Consider the following 20767-nt stretch of genomic DNA (forward strand, 5'->3'; position numbering starts at 1 on the left):
CCTCCTGGGTGCCCTGCAGCTGATCCAGGGCTCATATTCTGCTGGCGTGCACGGGATGGGCAGCACCTTGATAGTCTCATTAAATATTTTTAATATCACCCCCACATAGTGTCCAAATGACTCGCAAGTGGAAGCAGGCCTGGCTGTGGCATTCGGTGACACAGAAGGTCCTGGTTGCTCAGGCCACCAAGACCCCCCAGCAAACTATGTGGATAGAAGGCAAGGCCCGGAGTCTCCTGCCTCAAGAGCTCAGGTGATTATTGTACTAAGTGAAGTAAGTCAGACAGAGAAAGACAAATATCATACGACATTGCTTTTATGCAGCATCTGCAAAAAAAAAAAAAAAAAAAAAATGACACAGATGAACTTATTTACAAAACAGAAACAGACTCAGAGACTAAGAGAATGAACTTATGGTTACCAGGGGGGAAGGATGGGAGGGAGGGATAGATTGGGAGTTTGGGATTGACACGTATACACTGCTGTATTTAAAATATGGGCTTCCCTGGTGGTGCAGTGGTTAAGAATCTGCCTGCCAATGCAGGGGACACGGGTTCGAGCCCTGGTCTGGGAAGATCCCACATGCTGCGGAGCAGCTGGGCCCGTGAGCCACAACTACTGAGCCTGCGCGTCTGGAGCCTGTGCTCTGCAACGGGAGAGGCTGCGACAATGAGAGGCCCACGCACCGCGATGAAGCGTGGCCCCCGTTCGCCAAAACTGGAGAAAGCCCTCGCACAGAAACGAAGACCCAACACAGCCAAAAATAAATAAATAAATAAATTTATAAAAAAAATAAAATAAAATAGGTAAACAACAGGGACCTACTGTATAGCCCAGGGAACTCTGCTCAGTATTCTGTAATAACCTAAATGGGAAAAGAATTTGAAACAGAATAGATATATGTATATGTATAACTGAATCACATTGCTCTACACCTGAAACTAACACAACACTGTTAATCGACTATGCTCCAATATAAAATAAAAATTAAAAAAAAAAGAACTCAGGTGAATAAGGGCTTTGCTCCCACGACTACAGACACTACTCCAGAGATCCTAGGAAAGGCATACATTGTCCTGTCAGGGCTGCCAACTAGACTGAGGGCCCCCAAACAGCTTGCTGAGGAGGGGCAGGCAATGGGGGTCAGCCAAGGGGGTGCTGCTGGGTGGCAGCTACAGCTGGTGTAATAGAGCAGGGGTTCAGTGAGCAGCTGGAGAGGGCCTGGGAAGGGAGTCAGCTGATACAGGATTAGCGCTCACGCAGCGCTTCATCTCGGATTTTCTGGTGCCTGTTGTGAAACAAACAGCCTGGAGCAAGCAGTGAAGTGGGCGGGCCCAGCACCTCATCCCCCTGTGCCCAGTGTCCTGTTATCCCTAGGGCGGCCTGCCCATGCCAGCCCTCCTCCCCACTGACAGAAGCCATCCTCCCTCCTCCAAAGTGCCCCTTTTCTTGCTGGGGTGCCAGAGGAAACTTTCTACAAGTCAATAAGTTAATAACTTAAATAACTTCACGCCCCTGAACCATTGCTATTTTACAAGAAGATCCTAGATAAAGCAGTGCCCTAGCTAAAGAGGTTAAAAACCATCCTCTAAGGGAAAAATTTCCTGCTAGGGATTGAAACAATGTTTTTGGCTGGAGGGGCCCGAAACGTAACCTATTAACCTCTGCCCTGTGTTCACTTGTGCCGATAACACCAACAAGGCATGAGACCAAGGAGCTTTGATCCTCAGCTCCTGAAGTCATTCCTGGCCCCTGTCTGCTGGCTCTGTAAGGTGTCTTAAGATCAGGGAAGGAAGCTGAGGGTGGAGGCTGTGTTTCACCCTTTGTTTCCCCTGTAGCTCTCAGAGAATGGAATTGGAAGGGAGAGAGGGAGGGTGTGAGGTGAGTGCTCGGCAAGTTCACTGCCATGGGTGTACATGCGGGTGGGGAGAGTGGGACCTCAGAGCCAGGGCTCCAACAGGTTTCTCTGCGTGACAGCTGCTGCACTGGTTTGTGTTCTGGTTGCCAAGAAATATGGGAGTTATTCCCTCCTCTCCTACTTTTTAATTGTGTTATATAAGCTTAGTACCAAACATAAAATTTAGAAATTCACAGAAAACCCTAAGGAACAAAGAAAGAACTAACAGCACAGAAATTTAATAATAACAATAACCACAAAGCTATAACAAATGAGAGGCAGGTTATCTGGATCTTGAAGGAGACAATGGATCTGCCACATTTCCGGTCTGTGACTCAAGGCTGAGCCTTCCCTCCATCCCTCCATCTCCCTCTTCACAAAGGGCTCCTCCAGCACCACAAGCCCATGACAGTGACTGCAGCAGAGAGAGGCAAGAAGGACCCACTAAGGATGGCCCCTCACTCTACAGGGCCAGTGCTTTTGGGGGCTGCTGTGTCCAATCCAGTCTATTTACCAGCTAAGAGTGGGGGACATTTATACGATCGAGAGAGGACAGAAATTCTATAGCGTACTTTTGCAAGGAACCTCTCCACATATCTGTAAAGTTTAAAGAAACAAAAGAAGGACATTCAGTCATGAGTCTCACCCTGGGCATCCCCCCTTTCCCCATACCTGCTCCTTACCCGAGGCAGGCTCTCCTGAAGATATCCCGAGGTCTGGGGTGTTCCACTGCCCTTCCAGCAACAAACCTGGACGCCTGAGGGCCCTGAGCCCAACGCCATGGGAGCCAAGGCTGGGAGGTGGGCAGGGTCCCCGTGACACGTCCTGTCTGTGATGGGAGAGCAGGCTGGGCAGTGCAGAGGCAGAGATCCGCAGAGCACTGCACTGACATACAATCTTTATTTCAGCTAACATCTCACTGCTGTAGGTTCATGGCTCCTGTGAGACAAGGATGAGGCCCAGCTTTTCTTTTCTTGGTACAATGCTGCTTAAGCATGTGGACCAGGAGAGGGAGGGAACCTGACTTGGAAACTCTCCCTTGAAAAATGCCAATTCTCTCTCTCTTTCTCTGTCTCTTCTTTCTCCTCCTCTCTCTCTCTCTCTCTGCTTCTGATGACTGAACTAGCTTGACACATTTAATGGCCCCCTCTTTGCCACTGACTTGCCCTTAAGAACCATATTACAAACAGACAACAGATAAGCAAACAAACTGATGACTCCCTGGTAGCGCCAAAGTCTGTTGAGTTGCTTATGGAGCTTGCCGTTCTCAAGCATACCCTGCAGGCTGGCCGGTCGGCCCCCTTTCCAACCTCGCTTACCTCCTAACATCCCAGAGGCACACTTCAGTTGCCCCACAGGGCTGAGAACGCTGGCAGTGGTTAGGAGTGAACAGAGGACACCCCTTATCCTGCAGTTTTCCTGTTTTATCCGGGTATCTCGTTTACCCAGGACTTCTTCCTCATCTTTCCCTGTTCCCTACCCTGCCCTTGGCAAACTTTTTTAGTCTTCCCCCTTCATATACCAAAGTAGGGGAAAAAATTTAAAAACAGGAAAATATAGATGAAGTATTCGGGTGCAGGGACTGATCTGTTGAGATTTATGGGTTGTAAAAGAAATTGCTTCTCACACTTCCATTCTGCGTATCTTCCCAATTTGGAAGATTAACTGAAGGCAGATATCTGGGTCCATGCACTACAAGATTCTAATTCTGAATCTTTGATTTTCCTTTAAAAAGTACCATAAAGAATTCTCCTATTTCTCTTCCCGATTCCATCCTCTTCCATCAAACTCTTCTCTCCTTATGCTCCTCTCCACTTATTTCCCAAATCTCACTTCTTCTCCCCAGAAGGAATAGCAAGATGGGAAGATTGCTCACAGCCCCTTAGCCTAAGGTTCCCTCCAGCCAAGGCTTCTGCCTCTCACAGAATCCCCAGCACCCTGTTTCCTTATGAGTCTCTCCAACACACTGGTGTGTTCCTTCTCTGATGTTCTTCATCTTTGTTACCAACTCGCCCCATTGGAGTAATGAGTTCCATAGGTTCACAACCTGCCTGCTTCTGTTATGGATGCTAATTTTGTTTCTATCAAGCTTCTAGGGGAGCTTCCTATCATGAGTAGATCAGGTAAACAAGTTGACTCTTTTTTTCAGATTCAAGATTTAAGAGCATGCCCCTCCCCCAGCTTTTGCCTTAGGCAAAGAGCCCCAAGAGTTTTACTTGGTCCTCGTGGTACAAACTCCCCACCTCTGATCATTTTGGAAGCTACGAACCCTCTCTGGCCTGTTTACACTCTCAGAACTGCATCTGTTACCCAGAGGAAAATCTTTAAGCAACCTACACTCTAAAATTTCACTCATCACCTTTAGACCAGACGCCAGGCATACTTTCGGTGATACCCTTCATCCACTTGCTCCAGGTATCAAGTGCCTGGGAAAAGGCTGTTTTGGTCACCAAGTGGTGAGAAATTCACTGTGGAATGAGAAGAGGCAATACTCACAAAGGGCTGCATGGGGTTGAGGAAGAGAAAATGGTAATAGGGACGCCTAGACCTTCACGTGGAGCTCTCCTGGCTGTGCTGCAAGGGGTGGCGAGGTCACCTAGTCTACACCCAGTAGAGCTCTGGGCCAGCAGAAGAACCAGAAGCAGCTCTCTTGGAGCTAATACCTAAGACTTGTCTACTAGAAATTTTGTTATAGGAGTATGCCGTTATTCTGCAGTAAACATGCCCTTCCTCCATTGAAATCTTCATCATGTCCTTCTGCCAATGGTACCTAGCTTGAGGTGTACCTCAAAGCATCCTGTTTTCTAGTAGACACTTCCTTCCTAGCCCTAAGTTTTCCAACTCTGATTCATTGTAGTATTTCAAAGTTTTGTCCATTAACGTTCATCTCAGAGGTCCTATTTGTATTTTATTTTGGCTTTTTTTAAAATTTTTATTTTATTTTTTTTATTTGTTTATTTATGGCTGTGTTGGGTCTTCGTTTCTGTGTGAGAGCTTTCTCTAGTTGCGGCGAGTGGGGGCCACTCTTCATCGCGGTGCGCGGGCCTCTCACTATCGCGGCCTCTCTTGTTGCGGAGCACGGGCTCCAGACGCGCAGGCTCAGTACTTGTGGCTCACGGGCCTAGTTGCTCCGCGGCATGTGGGATCTTCCCAGACCAGGGCTCGAACCTGTGTCCCCTGCATTGGCAGGCAGACTCTCAACCACTGCGCCACCAGGGAAGCCCTATTTTGGCTTCTTTTTTGCTCTAACATGTCCCCTGTTCCAGATAAGATCAATGACTACGAGGTCTAGGTTTTCTGGAACATTCTCAGTTCCATAAGCTCAGTCTCCTTTTCAGGGCAAATCATATGTCCCAAGTTTTGCTTGAAAAAATACGGTTACCCCGATTTTAAAACCACCATCTGGCTTCTCCAGTCCTAACTTTTGCTTTGGTGTACTTTTCCTTTGTTGCTTTTTGGGGGCACTATTTTGTTTTATGTTTGGTAAGGAAAGGGGGTAGCTGGAAGAAGACAGTAATATTTGCTGATAACTTATTTATCATTAATTAATTCATTAATCTCTTTGGCAATCCTGCAAAGTTCGTATGACTTTAGAAATGAGGCAACTGAGAAAAGTTCAATAATTTTCTCAAAGATAAAGAGCTGATAAGTATCACAGCCCAGCTTAGACTTTGATATCTGGCTCCAAAATCTGGGCTTTTTCAACTGTTGCATAGATAGTATTTTCAAAGACCATACATCTGGCTTCCATGGGACTTCACTGTCCAGCATCCTATTTTGGGTGGTTATCTATGCTCAGTGCTGGGAAGCCACATGCTGCCCTCCTACCTCTTCCCAACTCTGCCTTCTGCTTCCCCACCCGGTTCTTCCCCTTTTGCACCTAACAAACCTTCTCCCAATCATATCTGATAGAAGTCGTCACTCTCACCCACTATATTCTAGACTTCTGTTGAATCCCTGGCTCTCAGCTCCTGGCATAGAATCTGAGAAAAATTGCCTTCTCCTCCTCTCTTTCTGCCTTTTTTCTTACCCTTGTGGTAGAATTGTTCTCTTTGGTCCATTATTTCTGTAAACTTCTCAGGAGACATACGCTTCCGGGAGGCGAGACATTTTGGCAGGTCTGAGGTACTGGATACCAGCTTCTCCGGGGGGGTGGGGGGAGCCTGGGAAGCAAAAGTAAGACTCTTAAACTTACTTCATTGTCAGCACTATTACCAATCACAAGTCCAATGGAGAGCCAGGCTCTGTGGGAGCTCCCGCCCCAGGGGAAAGTGCTCTATGTATGGCTTAGAATGTCAAGGAATGATAAAGCTCAGCAAACATAATGTTAGCAAAACATACAGGCAGACCCTCATTTAGTCACGGTGTATCCCATTTAGTGCTTAGACGTATGCCCTTGATCACATCCATCATAAGATAATCAACAAATGTTTACTGGATATCTCAAATCCATCAACTTCTCTTTAACCAGTTGCAACCAAACCACCACCATCATCTCTTGCCTAGACTATTTGCTGGAACAATCTGACTGGTTTCCCCATATTCACTTTTGTTTCTCATCAATCTAGTCTCTAAGTAGTAGCCAGGGAAGTGCTTCGAATACATGAATTAGACAAACTTACTCTATTGTTTAAATCCCTTCAGGGCTTTCCTTTGTTCTTAATCACAACATAATTCTGTCAAGGTGGGAGCCTTGGTAGTGGTGAGGCAGAAAGTGGTTTCTTTTCCCAGATGAAACTGGCCAGAAGTGCCTGATCAAAAGAATGGACTCACCTGGAGAAGCATCCTGGGACACCCGAAATGAAAAGAAACTTTCCGCTAAGCCAGAGCCATAAGAGAAGGCACCAATCCTGGAGCCAGCCAAGTCCTGGGCAGAGTGACTGCGGGCAAAGAAATCAAAATCTAAAACGACACATCAACATTATGTTCTGCACTGCAAATAAGCCACCAGTCTAGTCAACCTCTTGCAACTAGAAATGGGTTCTGGGCACTCTACACAAACAGGGACTTCTGGAAGACCCTGGGGGTAGGCCCAGAAGGAGGAAGACTTACCAAGAGGAGAACAGCTAAAGTCTAAGATACAGAAGTCACAGTGAGCATACCAGAATTTCTGGGATGTAAAAGGAACTTCTCCCCACCCAGGAAGACAAGATGAATTCAGTGAACTCTGAAGGCACCTCCAAGTGAAGGTCAGACCACTGGACTCATCTCAAGGCTCCCATGTTGACTGGCAGTGCTTCAGCAGTTGCACCTTTTTTTATTATATACTCATTAGGAATAATTTGAGCAAGTCCAATGATATACATATGTATTTTTCTCATGTTGTATGCATGTACTAGTAGTACAAGTGTTTTCTTGTAAAATCCACAAAATAGACTATCTATAAAAATAAAAACTAACATTTGGGCCCCTGCTGAGCATTACTGTTTTAATTGCTTTAGACATTTAACATTCATCAAAACCTTAGAAGGTAGGTATTGTTATTGTACAAATTTTATAGTTGGGAAAAAGAAGGCACATAAAGGTTAAGTATTTTTCCAAGGTCAAAGCTAATAAATGGTAAAGAGATTTGAACACAGGTTGTGGGCTCTAAAGCTAGAATCTCTTGACCAACATGCTTTACTGAGTACAGAGATTTTAAAGGATGAGATCAAAATATGCAGAAAAGTTCTACTATTTTCCTGCTGCACCAAATAGATCTTGCTCATCCCCTGGCATCATACGTGCACTTCACTTTGGAGACCACTGTTTAATACTGATGGTAAATCTACCTACACATACACCTTTGAAACCTGTTTCTTTCATTTTCCTTCCTTCCTTCTTTCTTTCCTTTTTGAAAAACTTCTGAACCAGAAGAGGAACAAAGCTTGGTTGAACCCTCAGACCAGAGGCCATGGGTAAGAGGAGGTGGGGTCACATGCAGTACTCACGGGGACAGAAGTGAGGTCAGGCATCCATCCAGGGATGAAGTGTACATATTCCCGTTGTGTACGGAGAGGTAGAGGGAGGTCTTGCTCTTTTTGTTGAACATGTCTAGAGAGGCCTTTTGAAATGCTTTTTCTACGTCCTTATTGGTGTAAGTGTCTTCCAGCTTTAGCCCCCTGTGAGGCAGCCTGAGGAATAGGCCAGGCGAGAAGCCACATGAGGGAAGGAATGCAGCAAGGGGAAAAGTGTAACAGCTACTGGAGAGAAGACTTTGGAACACATGTTTTTTTATAATAGAATATTTGGAAATACAGAAAACACAGAGGAAAACTGTCACTAATAGTCTTACCATTCAGAGAGAGCACTTAGGTCATAGTTTTCTTATGGGATCCATTCCTAATTTTATACAGTTTATTGGAAAGTAAAATCATGCTATACATTCTGTTTAGCATGCTTCCTTAACTAATTTTCTCTATGACATTGTCAGCTTCTCTAACATTATTTTTAAAGGCTGCCAAATGAACCATGATATGATGTACCCTACTTTAACCGATCGCCCCATTTCTGTCCTCATTAGCTAAAATACTACAGAGAAGAGCTACATTTTATTTTTTTTTTCAGGAAACATTTTTTTTTCATTAAAATTTTTTTAGGCAATTTTAAAAGGTTACTTTCCATTTACAGTTATCACAAAATGTTGGCTATATTCCCCATGATGTACAATACATCCTTGAGCCTATATTAGACCCAATAGTCTGTACCTCCTACACCCTTATGTTGCCCCTCCCCCTCTCCCCACTGGTACCCACTAGTTTGTTCTATCTATGAGTCTGCTTCTTTTTTGTTATATTCACTGGTATGTTGTATTTTAGATTCCACTTACAAGTGATATCATATAGCGTTTGTCTTTCTCTGTCTGACTCATTTTACTTAGCATAATGTCCTCCAAGTCCATCCATGTTGTTGCAAATGGCAAAATTTTGTTCTTTTTTATGACTGAGTAGTATTCCATTGCATATGTGTACCACATCTTCTTTATCCATTCATCTGCTGTTGGACACAGGTTGCTTCCACACCTTGGCAATTGTAAATAATGCTGCTCTGAACATTGGGGTGCATGTATCTTTTCCAATTAGTGTTTTTGGGTTTTTTGATGTATACCCAGGAGTAGAATTTCTGGGTCATATGGTAGTTCTATTTTTAGTTTTTTGAGGAATAGCTACATGTTCTTTTAAACATGTGGAATTACTGAGCCAAAGATGCACATCTTTTAAGGCTTTTGCTTCATGTTTTCCTATTACTCCCCCAAATATTTGTATCAGTTTACTATTGCTCATTTTCTCATAGACTCAATTCTGGGTATTCAAAAATTTTAAATGCTATCTAAAGAAAACATTAACTTGTTTATATTTGTTACTAATGGTCATGCACATTTAAAAATATGATTATGTGCATTTCTTCCTTGAGGAAATTTCTTGTCCATATACTTTGTTCAGTTTTCTACTTAGTGTGTTTTTCTTATTATTGATGAGACTTTCATATATTAGAGATATTAAGCTATTATCTTTGGTATATGTTAGAATTTTTTTCCATGGGGCAGGTCTTAGAAGCAGTGTTTGTGCTAATTTGGATGTTAGTGGCAGGGTTAGCAGTAGTAGTTAGAAACGAGGGCAGATGTTGGTAAAATACTCCAAAACTTGAACAGATACCAAGAAGAAACGGAAAGATTCCCTTCCCAGTGAGAACTCTTTGTATTCTTCTTTTCTAAATGTCTTGGAGTATCGCATCAATAAACAGCATTCTCTTTATTGACATCGAAGGGGAGTGAGCTGGACTATATTTCATAGGTGCGGGGATTTGAGGCAACAAGCAAGACATTCATTAAGCCATTGGCTAGTGAGAATGAGACCAGACACTCCCCAAGTTGCCATCCTGCACTGTGATTATTTGCTTCTAGGTGTTTCTTTCTGTACAGACTGTGAGATCCTCTAGGCAGGTATCATGGAGTCACATCCACTTTTGTGTCCCCAGAGTTTAGTATGATGTCTGACACATAGTTGATGTTCATAACATGTTTATTACCTGAATAATTTAGCCACACACCCTTTCCCCTTTTTCTTACTCTCTGAAGCTTCTTATAGTCACTTGATCTAGAGGTTCTGGCAGGGCCCCTGTGCTCCCTAAGATACAGGGTGAGGTCTCTGAGAAGACAGTAACGCACTAACCCACGTGAGGACTTGGTGTCATTTATACTGTGTTGGAGGATTGTTGTCTTTTCCCACAGGAGTGGCTGGTGGTCCAAACTCAAGGCATGAGGAAGCCTCCTCCTTCTCACCAATCATGAGCCTCTAGGCTCCTCATGAAGAGGACTCACCTGAAGGCTTCCAGCCTCTTATAGAGGCCGGTCTGTGTGTTGCTACTGGCTAACAGAAAGTCATTGAACATCAGGTGAGCCAGGGATTTCTGGACCATCTTGCAGAAGGGTGTGTGAAAGATCATAAACTATAAATCATCAAAAGTGAAATGTCGATCGATGCCAGCTGGAAGAAGAAGTGTGAAAGCAAGGATGTGGCATGATCCACTTAGACATACTCTCCAAGATCTGACTGTGCTGAGGTCTTCCAGAAAACTGGCTCCTACCTCCGGCAAACACACGGAGGTTTGTTCATTCATTTTACAAGCATTTTACTAAGCACTCTACTCATAAAGAAAGTAAAGAAACAAATATTTTCTTCCTATCTGCCATTGCCAACCTCTGTGACAAATAATTGCTCAAATCAACCTCGTACTGTATTATTTTCTCTATTTTCTCTATTTTCCAGGGGAGAAAACAGTCTCCAAAATATGAAGCTGAGTCATGTGTCCAAGGTCACCCAGCTTGAAAACAGCTGGCTTTGGCTTTGGGTTCTGGTGTCTCTGGATCTACACTCCAGACTCTCTCATATTCCAAAGAGAAGGGCAATGCACCCCCTGCCCTTAGGAAAGTTTACAATTTGGTGCTGAGATCCAAAGCGGCATTGATCAAATTCCATATGAGATTAAGGAGTAAAATTAGAATGTCATAAGAATTCAGAGTATGCCAGAGCAATTAGCCAATAACAATTTTACAGTGGATGGGCAGAGGCAGAGAGGTCCAAGTTGATCCTTTCCCATGGAGGCAGCCAGCATCCCACCCAGTGCAGCAGAGAGGGGCCACCCCTAAAGCATCCACGCTGAAACCTGCCTTTTTTAGATGCCCATCTGGGCATGGCTAAACAGGTAGGAACCCCCCCCCCTTTATTTTTTAAGTATATGGGTTTCTCTTTATTTTTAAAAGAAGATTCATTTCTTTTCTGATTATGGAATTGGTACATATTTTTTAGCAGAAAACTTCAGAAAGTAAGGTGAAAATAAAATCAACTTCCAACACTACCAGGCAAAGAAAAAAAATCACTGATAACACTTAAGTATACTGAAAATATAGGTAAGAATTTTCAACATCAACCAGACTTTAAAAGGTGGCAAACTATAAACCAAGAGTCAAATCACTCCTGACTTCATCAGAAACGAATCCTGGCCTCCACAGAATGTGGTCACCCTGATTCACACAGTACCTCCCCAAGTGGCTGGCACCACTGACTTCAGCTTTGACCTTGGATTGTTTACTTCCTTTCATTTAACTCAAGTTAGAGGCAATTTCATACTTGACTCTGAGTGACTTCCAAAGGGACTTTAGCCTAGGCCCAGGAAAGGATGTCAGAAGAAGGGGACATGAAACAATTCTCTTGTGATCATTTGCAGAGGAGAAAAGAGTCCTTGTCTTAAGAGTTTAGGACATACTCTTGGCCTCGTGTAAATAGGGTCCCCACCTTCTGCCCTCTGAGCCCCATACCTTGCTCCCACTGGTTTTGGATCTTTTGACGGTATAACATGTAGCATTGGTCCAGGGCCCGTAAGTAGCGCTGGATGGAGAGCTTCCCATCCAATTGTGGGCACTCTGAAGTCATATCTGCTTTGTAGAAGTCATATACATTCTCCATGTGGGTTGCTCTAAGCCCTGGCAAGGCACACAGAGGGATTCGGGAACTGTACAAGGCAGCCCACATTGAGCAGAGAGGGTAGGAGAGCCACATACAAGCAGCCCCCTGGTCTTTATCTTTCTCGTGCCCAAGCCTGAGCCCACCGAACATCCCTCATGTGTTCAAAGGGAGTTGATTGGATTGCCGCTTTTATATAAATGAGATTTATATTTCCATTTCCATACCTAGATGGGCTTAAAAAAATCTGGAATAGATACCAAAAGTCTCAAAGGAAAGCTCTCACTTTATACTCAATTATCTTCTTTCGTTTTCAGTTGTCAGTTTAGCTCTCAAAGGGTCCTTGTCAGCAGCATCAGTGCCAGCTGTTCCACACATCATTATCCCAAAGTGTGATGGTGCAGAAGAGGCGACCTTGCCGATTCCTCTCTTCCCCTCCTCCCTGCCCTCTGCTCCCCAGTCCAGTCTTTTGAAGGCAGTCAATATCAACATCAAATCCACATTTCAGTCCTGCATAGTGGGTGTGCCAACTTGGAATTAGGAGCTAGGTATTTGGCTACGCCATGCACAGTCTCCCGGCACCACGTAGCCACTGTTTGCTACAAACCTCTCTCGAGGGCCAGAGGGGCCTTGGGCCCAACCAGCATTGCCACAGCTCCAGCCCTGCCTGTGGGGTGAATATTACCACTGGAGTACACTGCGATGTCTCCACAGACCACCAGGGCATAGTGACTTGTAATGAGAGACAGGAAATAATGATCATCACTACCAAATCTCAAGTAGACTGAAAGCCTCCTGTGTGCCAGGCACAATTTTAGGTACTGGAGATAGATCACTGAACCAAAATAAAAATTCTTGCCCCATGGAACTTATGTCCTAGTGAAATTCATCATGACACCTGTGAAATGCAATGTCAAAACTCAGTGTTCTGTGACTCTAGCTGTAAAATCCTTATTTATTCAGAATTCAGTTTCTGAATTCAATGAAAAATTCATAAATTAGCACTTCTGGAGATAATTTAGGTTTGTACTGATCACCTTACAGCACTTCACAGTACTACAGTGGAAATTTCTTTCAAATCATAGAAGGCCAAGGGATGGGGAGGGAAACTAATATTTGAAATCCTAGATAGACAAGAGCTATCCTCAAACAATCCTTAAAATAATCCAATGAGGCAGGAAATATCCACATTTACAAAGGAAGACCCTGCCTTCTAGAGAATCCAAGTAATTTGTCTAAGGTCACCCACCTCATGAATATGGAATTATATATTCAGACCCAGTTCTGACTGGATCCTGAACCACGTGCTTCGAACTATCTGGTATTACTTTCCTTCTGAGAAGAGTTAGTGTCAAGTAACCACATTTAATGTAGGTGACCCATAGTAACTACTTCTATAGTAGCCAGATGATTATTCAATAAATAATTGTTGTCTTGAATATTATTTGTTCCTCTTCCATCTGATAGTACTGCCCGCCCTCAAACTTGGGTTTGTGAGAGAAACATAGCAGCAATTTTAGTATTCTACCTAAACTGTGAGGAAGCCCCCAGGATTTACGCCAGCACTTGTGTTGAGAGCCATTATTTCTGTATAATTCAGTCCTCACAATAAGCCTATCTGTCAGATACAGTTATCTCCTCTTTATAGACAAAGGAATTGAGACCCAAAGAACTTGAGTCACTTGCCTAAAGCCACACAGCTAATAGATGGTAGGATAAAGATTCAGAATCAGGATTCCAATCCAAATTCATTGAAACCCAAGAAACTTCTCTTAAGATTATATAACAATTCAAACTCCAACCCCAACAAAACAGTATTGCTTTTTTTCCTCTGCAATTTTATATATGTAAATATATAAAAATATGAAATATATAATAAACATAGTATATAATATATATAAACAAAATTTATATATGTATATAAAATTTGGAAACTATAGAATAGTATTTAGAAGCCATTAAGGAAAAAACCAGTCAATTAGACTGCCTAAAATTAAAACCTTCTATCAGAAACAAACTCAAAAGACAAACTGGGGAAGTATTTACAGTACGTAAAGCCAACAAAGGATTATTTTCATTCATATATAAGCGCCTCATAAGAAAGATAAGATATGTAATAGAAAAATGGCCAATAAACATCATAAAAATATCAAAGTTCTCTTATAATAACAAAGGAAAATCAATGATATTATTATTTTATTTATTAAACTGACAAAGATTAGAAAGTTTGATAATATATATTGTAGGAATGTACTTTAGTACAACACGTTGAAGAGCAATTTGGCACATTCTATCAAACTTTTAGATCAAACTATTCTGCAATTCCACTTCTAGGAATCTATTCCTAGAACATATTATCATGAGAGTGCAAAACTATTATACAATGTTCATTAAAACAGTATTTATAATTGCAAAAAACATACATCAATCTAAATATCCATCTATATGGGACTAAGGTTTGGCATATCTATCAATAGAATATTATGTGGCTTTTAAAAGAATGACTTTAGGTGACCTTATGTGTATATCTATCTATAGATCTATATATATATATATATATATCTATTTCTATATATATATATATTTCTATATATATATATATATCTATATCTATATATATATATCTTATATCTATTTATCTATCTATGACCTCTAAGATATCATAGAGATGAGGAATAATGTGTACAATGTTAAAAAATGAATAGATAAGGGTACGTAGAAAATTCCTGGAAGAATACATAGAAACTGTCAGTGTTCCTGGAAAAATACATAGAAACTGTCAGTGTTAAATTATGGGAGTTGGTAATGGGGTGTCAAAGGGAAATTTTTCTTTACTTTTCACCCTTTTGTGTGTGTGTGTGTGTGTGTGTGTGTGTGTGTGTTTAACTGTTGGTTTCAATTACCTTCATTTAAAACAAAAAAGGACAAGAAAAAATGAGGTCTCTCAGGCAATCTGAGCCAGTACCACTCTTTCCTTCCCTCATACTCTACTGTCTCTCTGGAATGGTCCAGAACTTCTTGGTGAGTCCCAGAACCACCTTCTCCTATCTGAGGGCCCCCAGGTGGATGGTTGGCCAGGTCAGAAGCAGAGATCACATCTACACTGTCCTTGTCTGGTTTTAGCAGTTGCCATTAGACTCAAGCTTAAATATGCTTTTTGTTTTAGTATAGATTAACAATTTACATCCTAATAGTTTGTATAAATTTTTTCCCCCCAAGACATCACATTAAAGAAGGATGCATTTGCAGCCCTCTCCTGTGGAATACCCAACCATTCAGCAGAATCTACTCATTTGAAATGACATGTTTGAAGCTGATAATGCCCCCAAATATAGGCTCTGATTTTTGGTTAAAGGCTGGTGAGTGTCCCTTGCCCTTCACTTCTACTCTCTAACTAAATGCTGGGTTGGAAATATTGGTGGTGACAGTAGTAGGGGTTGCTGAAGAGGTAATAATACAAATGCCAAGCAGGAGAAGCACTGAAAGTACAGATTTGATGATGTAGAGAGTAGAACATGCCAGATCAATGGAATCATTGATGGCAAGGCTATGCAGTGCAGTTGAAAAAAACACTGAATGGGTGAATGGAATTGTACTGCCTTGCTGCATGAACAGAGACAAACCATTAAACTCTTCTTGGCCTCTTTTTAAAGTGAAAAATATTGGATTAGATAGTCTCTAGGGTCACCGCCAACATCAAGACTTCATAATTAATTTTATAATTAATGTTTATTATGGTTTCTAAAGTTTAAATTCTAGTTTCCAACTTAGTAAATGTAGGGCCTTGTCTGCCCAGGTACTGTTTTTTCACATCTCCATTGATATCTTGTTTAATGCCTGGAAGGCAGGTAGGCAAACAAAAACTCTGAGTCTCACAGAGGTTAAGGGACTTGTCATCAATTATTGACAGACCTAGGTTTCTAACTCTCCTAGGAACCAGGCAAGGGAGAGAAAGTAGAAATACTCTGTGTCATAGTCTATCCTGTGATTCTTTGGGTCTATTTTTTTCAGGGTGTTTTTCCTTAACACCTAAACTTGTTTAAATCCTTTAACATCACCAATCTCTTTCCCACTCAGAGACTTGGGAGAAACCTTAGAGAAACAGGAAGAGTGAAATGGGAAATATACCGAATTTGATTTGGTGTCTTGCTTCTGCCACGCGCTACGTGTAAGATATTAGATCCTCCGTTTTCTCCCCCGTAAATCAGATATGACACCCACTTCCTAGGCTGTTGTGAGGACCAAATGAATGACTCTGTGAACATGCTCCCTAATTAACTGTATAAAGCTATACAAGTCTGAGTGGTTATTATCATTGTGGTTGTTGGATGATCGCAGCAGCTGTATGAAGAAGGTGTCCTTCCCTCCCTGGATGAAACCACCCAAGGAAAGGAGAAGCAAAACTGAAGATTCGGCCTCCAACCCAGCTCCCTTCTTATATAAGGCCTCTGGCAGCACGTACCATCCCAGGAGCTCCAGATTATATAACAACTCAAACTCCAACCCCAACAAAACAGTACTTTTTTTTCTCTGCAATTTTATATATGTAAATATATAAAAATATAAAATATATAATAAACATATATATATAATATATAAAACAAAACACTGAATAGAGAGAGGCAGTGTCACCACTGAATAGAGAGAGTCAGTGTCACCGTAGCAGGCACTGGTGGTGTCTGTGCCCTCAATGTCAGTGTTGCCTGAATCCTGGAAGAGCTCCATGAGCACTGTTTTGACAGCCTTGGACTTGTCGATGATGGTCTCAGTGCCCACTTCCAGCTGGCCCACAGATTCCCATGGGAGCTGCGTGAGCTCCATCAACTGCTGCACCACCGTCAGGCACAGGGAGTTGATGCCCTCCTGGACTGAGCAGAAGCCCGTCTGGGTTTGGCCCATGCCCACTGTGTACTTCCCTGCCTCCACATCATTAAACTTCTCCATGTCTGTTTGGTCCACATATTGGGCTGGGAAATAGACCTCCAGGGCAAGGATGCCCACATTCTTTGGCCAAGTATCTCTTTTGGCCAAGGGGATAGCAGGGACTGTAGAAAACCTGTAGTAGAGAAAACAATCAAAATTCCACTAATGGGCTCTAGCTAGTTTCCTCAAAAGACAGTACAGCAAACATTTCATTCATTTTTTAAAAAATATATTTTAAAGATATCAGATGAATACAAGTTTAGGATTGTTATATTTTTATCAGATGAATACAAATTTCGAATTGTTGTATTTTCCTGTTGAATTTACCCTTTTATCCTTAGTAAATGTCCCTCTGGCCTTTTTTATAGCTAAATACATGTGGAACAAGCAACGTCTGTGGGAATACAGAAGACTGAGAGGGCAATTCCAAACTGGAGCAGAGAGAAAGTGGAGAAAGATTCAGTAAAGAGGGAAGAAAATATTTCTTTCCTGGACCCACCACCTCTCTTCAACCCTGACTCCTAATCCCTCTGGAGAAGATCTGGAATTTCTCCTTCTAGCTACAAGTAAAGAACTCACCAAGTCCACCTTCTATTTGTTCCACATAAAAAGTACCTGAAAGCTGGTTACTTTAGAGGTATTCTTAATTTTCCAGATGGTGAAAGCAAGGCACACATTGGTGAAGCGATGTGCTCAGGGTAACTTCTCCGTTTCTCATCTGTTAGAAATATTCTGTCTTTTCACTCATGAGTGCCACCAAATTCCTTTGACTTGGAATTGGAATTTGACTTGGAATTTCCACAGGAATTGTAGCTCAGATGGAATGTATCCATCAGTCATCCTCAGGATTCTGGGCTTCTTGTAACCCCAGTTTTCCCATCACAGAGGTCACTTTAAAGGACTGCTGTGAGGCAAAAGTGGATCATGCGATCACAAGATAGTGAGGCAAAGTGATAAATGTTTATTCATATCTGACAAAAGAGAATTGAAGTTTAGTTCTCTGCCCTATTGATTTGGTGACACTCAAATAATTAGAGTTTATACTCTCAAATGTTTGTGGAAGAGCTTCCCAGTACCTAGAGCTAATGGTTACCCAGAGCTCAGTCCTGTGCTTGGCTGGGTTTTCTCTCATTCTCATTCTCCCTCTGTCTTCTCTAAGCTGCCCCCATCCCTCTCTTCCCAGTTAGAAATCTCAAGTCACAAGGGAAGTTTCCAAGAATTAGTCACTTTGTAACTTTTGTAAATGTCTTGGTAGGGGGTTATTACTTGGAAATGGATTCCAGAGCCTTGAAGAAAAGTTAACATGTAGAGGTTTCCAGAAACATCAGGCCACTGTAGTTAAGAGTATCCATTTAATCTTGTACTTTCTCTAAAGAATAATCACTTTATTTAATTTAAAACTGGTTTTGTTCTGGTGTTGCTTGGTTCAAGAACATGCATCAAACTTTTATTTCTTTACTCAATCTCGCCTCCTTCTCTTGTGTTTCAAAATTAGCTATTAGGGCTTCCCTGGTGGTGCAGTGGTTAAGAATCCACCTGCCATTGCAAGGGACATGGGTTCAAGCCCTGGCCTGGGAAGATCCCACATGCCGTGGAGCAACTAAGCCCGTGCGCCACAACTACTGAGCCTGTGCTCTAGAGCCCGCGAGCCACAACTACTGAGCCCATGTGCCACAACTACTGAAGCCCACACACCTAGAGCCTGTGCTCTGCAACAAGAGAAACCATGACAATGAGAAGCCCACGCACTGCAACAAAGAGTAGCCCCTGCTCACCGCAACTAGAGAGAGCCCGTGCGCAGAAACGAATACCCAACACAGCCAAAAAAAAACACAAACAAAAAACAAAATTAGCTATTATATGCCAGGCACTGTGCTATGGAGGGCTGTGGGGGTGAAGGGGATGGGCAGAGGTCAAGGTTCTTGGGGGCCTCCTCCACCAGTAGGAGGAATGAGATAAGCACATACATGCTATATAACCCAACCAAGAGTCAGAATGTGATAAAGGCCATAAGAGGGATATGGGCAAAACCCCAAGGGAATTCAAAGGAAGCAGAGATTTCCTGTGTGTGGGAGAATCAGGAATGGCCTCATGGAAGAGGCTAAATTTGAGGTCAACCTTGATGGATAAGTGGAGCTTCTTCTGATGGAGAATTGGAGGGTGGCTGCAGGGGCAGTGCCACAGCAGGGGGTGATTGAACGGGTAAGGGTACCTGGAGCAGAGCGTGAAGGGGGGCAGGAGGACGACAAATGAGAAAAGCAGGAGGGGACCATGAAGTGGAGGGCAAAGTTCTTCCTTATTTTAAAGGCGGTTGAAGCACATGGTGTGGGAGCCGTCTTTATGGTGGATTTAGAGCGAACGCGGGTTGGATTAGAGGGGATAGACATACAGAGAAAAGGAGAGCCATAAAGAGGACTTTTGATACCCATTCAGGCCATGGAAAATGGGATTAGCTGTGAGTACATCAGAAGGGAAATGTGAATGATAATTCCAAGTGTTTGAACCAAGGACATCAGAAGGAGGGGGCGGGTTAGGGGGGACTGAGGTTTATCTCTTGGAGGACAGCCAACGGTTGCTTACTGAGACAAGCAAATCCACTTCAATCCCTTCCTCACAAATGCAAACACATGTTAAATTCTGAGCTGGGACATTAGGCCTGTACTCAGGGAGCGGGGAAGTGTGTTGATGATGGTGGGAAGTCATGAAGAAAATAAGAAGGCTAAAGGCATCTCCTCCCACCCGACACGTCCATGCACCCAGGTTCCCTGGGCACCAGGCAAGGGAAGACACTGGACGAAAGGTGTTTTTCTAAATATTCTTGGAACGCAGTGTAGAAATGGGAAGTAAGAAAGGGCTAGTCCTAAATTACAGTGGATGGTTTAGTGGTCCCCGGGTGCTAGCGGTAGCTGTGTTACCATCAATGCTGGGAGACTGTGAGCCCTTGGGCTGGACTGGGGGAGTGTTTGCAAAAAAAAAAGGAGTGCGTGTGTGCTTCTGTGCACAAGCACATGGTACACACACACACACATGCACACACATACACTCTTATCTTTACATCTCATGTCCCCCTTTCATGAAATCAGAGAGCAGAGAAACACGCTTTTTATCCTCAGTCCATTTTGAATCTGGCTGCAGTGACTTAAAGCAGCTGGTTTTACTAACACTGCAGGTGACGCAGAATCCTGAAGGTCTCAGCAGGGGCTGGAGGGAAAGGTGCAAACGGTGGTGGAGAGAATGCCATGGACCCTGGTACTGATATTTCCACTGCTTTGTGCCACTGGGGGTGTAAAACGTGTCTTGCTGACATCAGCAGGTGCCAGAGGTTTGGGATCCTGGAATTCTGTAAACAGACCTGGGCTGTCTCTTTAGAGATGAGGTGACTGAGACCTTGAGAGGTTAACTTGCTTCTCTAAGGCTGTGCCCAAGCCTTGCCAACTTTTGACTGGGATTCTAGTGTCTTCTGCCTCTAGAAACCCTGCCCCTGCTTATCGAGGCTCCGTGGCTTCTAAAACTGGGCACAACTTCTCACTTAGAACGTGGGCAAGTCAAAGAAAAACATCATCTCTCCAACATGTACATACCTGCGCTGCTCCTGGGCATGTATGGGAAAGGATGACACTGATCTCTCCTTTCCTGGGCTCTTGTGGCAGCCTTGTTTATGCTCAGCCAACCTCAGGAGGCTATGGTGTTCCTCGTAACACATCCTAAGGTAGTCCAACCTGGTCTTGGACCCTTGTCTGAGTTACTCTCACTTGGTGGTCCAGAAAGCTCTCTGTTGAGTTAGCTGTTATTAATGTCTTGTGATAATAAGAAAAATCTTTCAAAACCAAAGGGAATGAATCTTTTCATAGTAGCCCTTTAAGTAGTTGGGAGTGGGTACTGGCATACAGGCAAAGGGCTGGGCATTAGAGAGGATAGAGAGCTTCCTCCATTTCTTCTGTTTTTATTGTCGTTCTTGTGTTTGTATAGCGCTATACAATTTCCAAGTGCAATGCAATAAGTGCTG

General features: G+C 43.0%; 1 protein-coding gene across 1 annotated transcript; it reads right to left on the reverse strand.

Annotated features, from left to right (window-relative positions):
• Positions 1-4258: 4258 nt before the first annotated feature.
• On the reverse strand, positions 4259-20464 carry HMGCS2 (3-hydroxy-3-methylglutaryl-CoA synthase 2). Its single transcript, XM_059919377.1, is given in 11 exon segments — positions 4259-4365; positions 5928-6052; positions 6670-6777; positions 7828-7998; positions 10197-10362; positions 11694-11858; positions 12446-12570; positions 14804-14951; positions 15897-15930; positions 16471-16894; positions 20343-20464. Coding segments are annotated over 11 exon segments (1695 nt in total).
• Between the last annotated feature and the right edge of the window lie 303 nt (positions 20465-20767).

This window comes from Balaenoptera ricei, chromosome 1, assembly GCF_028023285.1.
Source record: "Balaenoptera ricei isolate mBalRic1 chromosome 1, mBalRic1.hap2, whole genome shotgun sequence".
NCBI lineage: Eukaryota > Metazoa > Chordata > Mammalia > Artiodactyla > Balaenopteridae > Balaenoptera > Balaenoptera ricei.